This window comes from Pteropus alecto, unplaced genomic scaffold, assembly GCF_000325575.1.
Source record: "Pteropus alecto unplaced genomic scaffold, ASM32557v1 scaffold57, whole genome shotgun sequence".
NCBI lineage: Eukaryota > Metazoa > Chordata > Mammalia > Chiroptera > Pteropodidae > Pteropus > Pteropus alecto.
Genome location: NW_006442508.1, coordinates 6567721 through 6576854, shown reverse-complemented (window position 1 = coordinate 6576854; position 9134 = coordinate 6567721). Strand labels below are relative to the sequence as shown.

Sequence of the window (9134 nt, the reverse complement as noted above, 5' to 3'; positions counted from 1 at the left end):
AACGCTGTGGCAGAAATATAAATATTATCTTCTTCCGACGTGTGCAGTTGCAGTTTTAGTGTTTGCATGGTACATAGCCCATGATGTGGATTAAAGATTTTTTTCCGTTAATATACCTCAGATTGGATTTAGATAAGTTGTTAAATTTGGAGTATTAGGAAGTGTCTGTTGTAAAACATGATACATATTCACATTCATCTCTCTCTTCTCTTCCAGCTATTGTTAGAAGGACAGACTGTTAAGTTTTATCTTAATTAATGTATGAGAAGTGGTACTATAACAGTTTGATATTAAAAGCATGATTAAAATTGTAAAACATTTCATAAGGCATCGTTAGTGGCAGGGTAACTTGTTAGTTGTTCATTGTGCTTCCTTGTATTAACATAGTTGTTTCATTTACTATTTCAACCTTTTTTACAAAATTAAATTGAAACTGAGCCATATGTGTAGTAAGAGGAATATTTCACAATGTTTAGTTACTTATTAAAAGGTACTTTTCTTTATCATGTAACTTTGTACTTTTTTAAAAAAATGATTCTCTAAAAGATCTCTTAAATTGTAACATGACGTTATATAATTTGATTCCAGAAATTGGTTTATTACTGAGGTATTTTTATCAGTTATTAAAATAAATTTTTATGTAGATGTTCCTCAGAGGAAAATATAATTGTTTTAAAAATTGCCAGGTTAGATTCATCACATGTGGCTATTGTGTAAAAAGCTTTCAACTAAAGTTGGCATGTTTTATAAAACTTATATGTGTTTTAAAGTCATAATAAAAGAAAAAGTAATATTTACGAGCTCTCTGTGCTAAGCACGGGGCTTATGAGCTTTATGTACTTTATTCTCATTTTTTCTTACCATTATCCTATAAGTAGATTTTATCTTGAAATAATTATTCTTATGAAAACAAGCTGATAGAGAAATATCAGTATGCCAAGTCTGTTTGAATTGTGAGTCATTTTAAATGGTTTGCTATTTAATTTTTTTGTATGATCGTTTTCATTAAAATTTTTCATACCAAATTTGTAATCTAGAATATTTACTATTATCTAAAATATTCAGGAGCCCCTGTAATTTTAGGTTAGGTATTAGTATCCATGTATAAAACTCCAAAATTTGATGCAAACATAGTAACTGTTAGTAAAAAGTGATAGGAGTATGTTTTAAATGGAAGTACAAAGAAGGATTTTTAAATTTTGTGAAATATAACTCAGATTTTTAAAAATGTCATGTTGATTAATCGAATATTAGCTGGTGTCTAAAATTAAAGGGCACTCATTCCTTTCTTTATGGGCTTTGCGTTTTGATTTTAGTTTAGTTTTTTTTTTTTACCTTTCCCAGTGGTAGAGTTACTGGGTCAGTGTTTCAGATGCTCTAAATTAGAGTTGCTACTCTCAAGTCATTACCTTACTCTGCTCTAAAATGAATATTAAAAATGTGAATGACTAGGCATCTACCTGGGAAGCTGTTTTCATGTCTGTCAGACTCCTTGTGGTCTATTAAGCCTAAAGCCTAGTTCATGTCTGTTTTATAAGCTTCTGTTCTTGCTACGTTTTCTTTCTAATTTGGAAAAAAGAGTTTAGTGAGGAAAGGAAGAGATTGAATGAATGACAAATTAAGCCGTTTGCTGGTTTTTTATTTGCTTGGCTAGTATCTCAGAGCTTAATTCATTTACTCAGAGTCACACAGCTATTCATTTATTCAATCAACAGATACATTTCCTCTGACAGATACTTTCTAGGTACTAGAGATAACTGATCTTTCTCTTGGGAAGCTGCTAAAGGAGAGTAGAAGAGAAAAAAAATGAACATGATTTTATGTGTAATAGTGTTACTAAAAAATAAGAGGAATAGTACAGAAAGTGGTAAAAGTGGGAGTGAAATGGCACTTGCTACTTTACACTGGGAGAGTCCCTCTGAGATGGGGTCATTTGAGCTATGACCCGAATGACTTTCGCTTAGAGATCTGAAGGGAAAGTCTATGAGGGAGAAAAAGCAGCAAGTACAAAGACCTTAAGTTGGAGAGATGCTTGGCATGGCTGAGGAACAGAAAGGGCTGGAGCCCAATAAATAAAAGGAAGAAAGTCGAGGGTCAATTAATACGGTGTTTGATAGACTGCGATAAGGAACTGGGGTTTTATTCTAGTCACAGTGGTAGCACCTCCAGTTTTAAGTGGGGAATAGTTGTTTTTGTTTTTTAAAGATTACTGGCTGCTGGGTGAAGAAAAGACTAAGGGAGCAGGGGTAAAAGCAGGGGGAGAGAGGAGTTGGGAGGTAGCCCAGGCTGGAGGTACTGGTGATGCACAAATTCAAAGAGTGATCCAGTTCCCATGGTTCCCCATTGCCCAGAATGAGTGGCGTGAGGATGCTGCAAAAATCACTGCATGATGAGCAGAAGGAGAATGACTGAAATAAGTTCTTTAAGGGCAAAATGAAGTTAAATTTGGTGTAAGTACAATAATTTGTTCTGAGAGAAATAAAGCAGTACATGTCCTTTTTGCTTCAATCTGAGCCAATTACAGGAGACATGGAAAAAGTTATCAAATAGCCACTAAAAATGACAGATAAAATTGTGACTGTGATGGCCTTTCTTTATTTTTGTCATCATAAAAGTTTATTAGCTTACTATTTGAAATTTATGGAACATTTATATTGAAACCGTTGAAGTTTTCCAGTTTAAACACTTAGGGATAGGCCAACACTTATTGTTTATATTTTAATTAATTTTACTATTCAAGTCTAAATTAAAATAATCTCAAATGATTGGCTATAACCTTAGCTGAAATTGTCAAATGAAGTTTATTGAAGCAAGCATTGAAAAGGTTTGCTTTTTGCAAAGAAGTCTGATGCTTGAACTTCATGGTTATGAATATTAAAGATTTTAAACAGATAAGTATCTGTGGTAGTGTTTAAAGATGGCCTTTAAGAATTTTTTGGCTCTTCAAGTTATTTCAAATGATGCAGGTGACCCCTCCAGTTATGTTTGCCCTTCCTTGGGTCTTGGAAAACAAGACAGATGCCTAAGCTCTTTGGAGCTAGAGTTGATGTAACTATGGCTCTTCTCCAGTCTGTGGAAGTTGCCTTCTTTATTGAGTGCAGATTAGACCACCATAAACCTTGGGCCTTAGGGTCTACCTATCAGGTTGATGAACTTCAGAGAGAAAGGAAGAAGCAGAAAACTGGTTACTACCTTCTTGAAGAGATGTAAATTTGAAAAGAATGGAAGGAGCTGGGAGCCCCTCTGCTCTCCAGAAACTCTTAAGGGACAATAGAAAATAGGTGTCCATCTGGGAAACCGTTTTTGTATATTTTAAGTCTTGGTCCATTGAGCAAGTTTAGTTCTGTTATTTGCTGAGCTGCTGTTCTTGCTAAGTTTTCTTTCCAATTAATGTTGGGGCATGTATTTAAAGGTGCTGTGAAGAATTCTTTAGAAGAGAGTATCATCTGGCCATTCTCTATCTTACAATATTTTTTCTTCATAGCACTAAATAGTACTTGTCCTTGTATTATGCATTTATTTATTGTCTGTCTCTTTTACTGTAAGCTCTATGAGGGCAAGGGTTCAGTTTTGTTTACTGCTGTTACTCCAGAGTGGGGAACCTTGCCTAGCCACACAGTAGAAGCAAATTACTACAAAGTGGCTTGAAACAACAGAAATGTATTCTCTCACAGTTCAGGAGGTCAGCAGTCCAAAATCAAATGTCAGCAGGATCGGTTCTTTCTGGAGTCTCTGAGGGAGTAACTGTTCCATGCCTCTCTCCTAGCTTCTGGTCGTGGGCATCAGTCTTTGGAGTTTCTTGGCTTGTAGACACATGACTCCAATCTTGCCTCCATTTTCACATGTCTCTGTCCTTTCCTGTCTCTTATAAAGATACTCTCTGTACTTAGGGCTCATCCTCTTCCAATATAATCTCATTTTAACTAATTACATCTAAAAAGAGCCTATTTTCAAATAAAGGTTACATTCTTAGGTTCCAGGTGGACCTCAAATTTGGGGAGGGGCACTAGTCAACCCACTGCTGTGCTCAATAAATTTATGATGGGTGAATAAATGAATTTATAGTATAATTCTAGGCTGTAAACCTTGGGCATTTTTTCATTACTGTCTCAACAACTGTGCTACATACAGAAGGTAGGGGTTAAGAGGTCAGCCTAGGTCCAGATTGCTTACACTCCAATTCAGGTTCTGCTATTTCCTAGCTGTGAGATCTTGGGCAATTATTTAACTTCTGTGAGCCTCAGTTTCTCCCTCTTCTGTAAAGTAGTAACAAGAAGAAATAAGTACCAATAAGTATTATCTATGATTATGTGTCTGCAGCTATTTTAAAGCACTTTACATTTTAATCCCCATAACAGCCTATGAGGTAGGTTCATTACTATTCTCATTTTATAACAAAGGAAACTAGATTTGTTTCAAGAATGAAAAACTAAGAAAATAATGTTGCTTTGTAAAGTGCCTGGCACACAGTGCTTAGAAATTCTAAGCTATAATAATATAGATAAATGTGACAATCTCATAACTCCAAGACTTCTCTGACAGATCAATTCACAAATCAGGAAAAAATTATTGTGAACTGAGGCACCTCACGTTTCGCTCATATTGTCATTGTCCTGTTCCTGGGACGATGAGGCAGGATGCTGGCCAATGGTAGGAACGTTGGGGTAGTCAGATTGCAGCATGGGGCCCTAGTGGTGGGGAAAACTAGCTCTAGGTGTGTGAGGATGCTAAAAATATAGTTCCTCAGAAACTTTTTATGGGCCAGTTCTAATTACTTCCTTCCCAATGACTGGTATATTAGAGTAGGGCATTGATGTCCCCAAAATATTACATTCAGCCAACAGAATGTCTACACGGGCTAGTTTTGTGATCTACAGAATGTTTCAGCGTGCTAGAATACATTACTTCAGATATTATGTTGTTTTCCCCATCTAATTAAATTCCTCTCCCTGCAACAAGTAAATGTCAAGTCTATTCTTTAATTTTTTTTTTTTTTACTTTAAAGGCTTTGCATCTTCAGATATTAGCTAAAAATATCGCATTCTAACTCTCTAAAGCCAGTCCCACATTATTTGCAAGTATTTTTCCATAGTTTATTTGTGTGTTTGTTTAATGTATGTATTCCATTAGACAAAGTTCTATGAGGGCAAGAACTCTATTTTCTTCATCTGAGAGTTAGCAAATCCTAAGTATTACTGGAATAAGTAACTAACTAAATAAGCCATGGGATAGCATATCCGTTTTAGCTACTGCTTGCCTGTTATTCTGGCTGCTTCTGTAAGCTAGCTAGCTTTCTTATTTTCAAATTGCCTTTATTTCTAGTACTAAGCACTGAATTGGTCTGTGATATGATATGTGACTAAAGTTTGATACATAAAATCAACCTTTTCAGAGGTACATTAACTACCTTTAAATTAATTTTTCCACAAATCCTCTTTAAGGTTCGTGTTTTTTAAATCATCTAATTAGTTGGATATATGCTTTAAATGCTAAATGATGAAAATTTCAAAAGGCTAGGAATGTTTCTTTCTGTAAAGTTAAAGCATTTTAAGAAACTGATGGTTGTCACTGAGTTAGTAAGTGTGACAAAATTTTTAAAGGAATAATTCAAATAGGTCATTGGAGATTACTGTGATTTCTCTGCATGTTCAAATTGTGAGACATAACATTTTTATTTCTTACATTATAAAGGCTGATACAAAGAACATAAAAAGCTGTTTACCCTCATGCAAAGAATATCTCAAGTATTTGGTGCCATTGGTAACTAGAACTGGTTGGGTTTTCTTGCTAAAAGAAAGTTTAAGGAATGCTTATTTTACACCATTATTCAATCAGCTTTAGTTCTCAAAAGAACACAGTAGTGGAAGAGAAAGGGAGACTTACCTCCCCCGGCTTTCTCCAAGTCACCAATTTAGCTACTTTAATTTTATAACTCCTGTAGCACCTCCACCAGAGGGCAGAATGTGGAAGAGAAAGGAGGTAAAAGAGATTTATTTTTGGCTTCAGAAGGCCTCGAGGATTGAATCCAACTCTCATTTTGTAAACTGAGTTAACTGTAGGCCCTGAAAGGTATAGCTGGCAGATAAATTGCATAGGCTCTTGATATTCTCAGGCTGGTGTCCCTGCGGTGATGACGTGTGATAAGGCAGTATCTTGATCAGAAGAATACAGTCCTGAAATGACATTACCTCTGGAGAACCCCAGCTCAGCACTTGCTAGCTGTGTAAACTTAGGCTGCTTGCTTTGATTCTCTAAATCTTTCTCTTCTCTAAAATAATAATAGTACCTATTTCATGAAGTGCTAGAACTGAAAGATGTATGTTAAATGTTTAGTACAAAGCCGGCCAATACTGAGTAAATTTTTGTGAATTATGAAAAAATTTTCAGATCCTGGATTCCAAATCTGACATTTGGAACACTAATGAAATCAGTGTTTCAACTGTTGTGCTATATGCACGTGCAATATTTTCTACTTATTTCAGAAACAAAATTTTACAAATTATAACTCCCCCACCCCCAGCTATAATATTCGAGGAATAGGTAGGTGCCAGATACATATTTTGCGGGCTATGTATGGCCTCCTCCAGAATAATAGAAATGGATTTACTCAATAACCTCGAGGAATTTTTGAAATTTCCATTACATCCTGACTGAGGTTGGATAAAAACACATTTTTAAGAAAAAGGCAAAATAGTTCTTCCCCCCGCCCCCCTGCCAAACATTTGACAACTTGGGCTTCAAACGAAAAAGTAATCTTTGTCGTTGTAAGTGCCCGCAGTGCATTCCTTGACGCTGCCTGAGGAAGAGTGGCTGCTAGTGAACTCAGAAAGTCAGAGGTGTTGGTCCCTAAGGTTCAGCCTGCGGATATCCTCCGCAGGAAATCGCGAACCAGGTTTATGGAAGTAGGCTGGGGTTCTCCCGCTCCCTGAAGCCTCAGCAAAGTCTCAGGCAGTCTTGCAAAAGCAGTTTCTTCACTAAACATATAATATAAAGCAAGTTTCCATTTGCTTAATGCAAATAATGCTCGCCCTAGAAACGTTAAATCTTTCCTGAGATAACAAACTTGGCCTCTAATTTCCAGTGAGTGCGGTTGTTTTGATTTTTACTTAGTTAGCTAGCTCTGGCTAAAAGAAAAAAGTTTAGGATGTGATAAGGAGGTTTTGGAAAGTCCAGAAATAACTTCTTTGCTCCCAATTTCTTCGTCTCCTACAGCCAAACTTTCAGGTCTCGTCCTTTTCGTGCTGCCATCATCGGGTAAAAGTTTGAGGTGTGTGTGGGGTGGGGGCGGGGGAACCAGCATTCGCTTGGCTTCGTGTCTGCCCATGAAGAATAACTTTTTTGAATGCGAAGAGGTGGGGTTGCAGGGGATCTGTCATTAAGGGTTCTTATGGGTGGGGCCCAGGGACGGGAGTGAAGGGAGGGAGTGGTCCGCGGGTGGGATCTATCGAACAGACAAAATATGGGGCTCCTGGTCCCTTGAAGTTCAACTTGTCTGTTCCTGACTGAGGAACAAGGCATCTGTAGTGCTTCTCCGAGGCGCACGTAGGGGAGAGAAAAGCTACCAAGATAAGAGTGGAGAGAGGAAAAGGCGAGACATGTTCTACATGAAACGGTCCCCTGCCCTCGCTCCGGACGAGCGCTACCGCCGAGCCAGGGCCCCGGAGCCGGTAAGATCCACGAACTGCGTGCTCTGCCGACAAGCAGGTCGGATGACCTCTCAGTCCCGATGAATTCAGGGTCAGCCCCTCCCGCCCCTCCTCCCCTTGGGTGCCACTTTCTTTTCCCGCCGTCCGTGAGCTTTGGCTTTCCCAGCCCCTCGCTCGGAGTCCTGCAATCAGTCCCCGGGTGCACAGTCCTCCACCCCAGTCGCCCACCATCATGAGAAGGGTTTTCTTCAACGTTCGAGTCAGGTCGGTCCAGGGACCCCGCTCTCCTTGGCAGGGGCGATGCCGAATCTGCAGAGTCCCTTCTCCACCCGGCGCCTTGCACGCATCAGGTGGACTCTGCGGCACGCGGGCGCCTGGGGAGGCTGCAGAAGGCGCCGTCGGAAGCAGCCCCTCGGGGACCCTCGGCTTCCTCTCTGCGCCAGCGTCGCAGACCCCGGGCATCTGGAAGGACTGCGCAGCAGCCTTGCCTGCCCCAGATGTAAGCTTCCTATCCCCGTTGCTCTCGCCTCGGTCTTGTCCCTCTCAGGGCCAGGACTGGCGCTCGATTCCTCTGCAACCAGCTTGTGTCCAGATCACTGGACCATTCTGGGCGTTAGCATCCCAGAACCGGTCCCCCTTGCAGTGTGCTGGACCTCCTGCGTCCCCCGAGTGCAAACTTTGTCTCGGGTGCATACCTGCCTAGGCTCTCCTGCTGCCGGCCGCCGGGGGGCGCAGGTTCGGAGCCGCCCTGGGTTTGGCCGGCTCCGATCCTGTCCGGGGGAGGGACAGCGTTGCACCGGGTTCCGGAGAGGTAAGCTAGTGAGGAGTACCCACGGACGATCCTCACCGGCCCGAGCCCCTAGAACCGGTTCTAATTTGCGGCTGCCCTTCTTCTCCTTTGGTGTCAGGAGGGTCCCGGCCAGGTGTAGCCGGGGGCTGGTGACCGCTCTGTGCGGCAGAGACTGAGGGCTGAGAGGACAGGAGGAAGGTGGTTTCGTGCCGGATCCTGCAGACTCTTCCCCATCTCCGGTGGCGGGCGCCTCACTCCTGGTGCCACCCGTTCGGGGCCAGTGGATGGCGGTGTAGGCGCTTTTTGCACGGCTCGTCATTGCAGGGGCCGAGCCCTGGGTGCTGGGAGCTTCCAGCACGTCAGGGAAGCAGCGGGGCTGGGCATTCCCAGGGGAAGCTGTCCGAGCAATTCATTAAGAGGCGCTTTCCTTCTGCGGGAAAATTGAGAACAATGCGCTACAAAGACCAACTCTGGTATAAGTCCATGACTACTGTATGCACGTTTGTAGTTTGTACTCTTCTATATTTTATTTTTGGAAAGTAATTTACTGATGGAAGCGAAACTCTATAAAGGAATGCTGACTGCTACCAGAAGGGGAGTGAAGTCGGGATTTAGTGATCATTATCCAAAGACACACATTTTAGCTGAAGGTGTTGAAATTAAAGATGCTGGAAAACATTAATTTTTGGCAAAACTCA

At 40.7% G+C, this 9134-nt stretch overlaps 2 protein-coding genes across 5 annotated transcripts in view; both read left to right on the top strand.

Moving 5' to 3' along the window:
* Window positions 1-1293, top strand: part of NFXL1 (nuclear transcription factor, X-box binding like 1) — a 51962-nt gene extending 50669 nt beyond the window's left edge. For both annotated transcript variants that reach the window (XM_025040273.1, XM_015597604.2), the window contains exon 23: window positions 1-1293. This exon is cut by the window's left edge and continues 77 nt beyond it. In XM_025040273.1, coding sequence (XP_024896041.1) covers window positions 1-94 — 94 coding nt within the window. In that variant the 3' untranslated portion in view covers window positions 95-1293.
* Window positions 1294-6784: 5491 nt separating this feature from the next.
* CORIN (corin, serine peptidase) overlaps window positions 6785-9134 on the top strand; it is a 207960-nt gene continuing 205610 nt past the window's right edge. For all 3 annotated transcript variants that reach the window (XM_006922480.2, XM_006922478.2, XM_006922479.2), the window contains exon 1: window positions 6785-7667. In XM_006922480.2, the coding sequence (XP_006922542.1) occupies window positions 7596-7667 (72 nt within the window). In that variant the 5' untranslated portion in view covers window positions 6785-7595. The remainder of the gene's footprint in view (window positions 7668-9134) is intronic.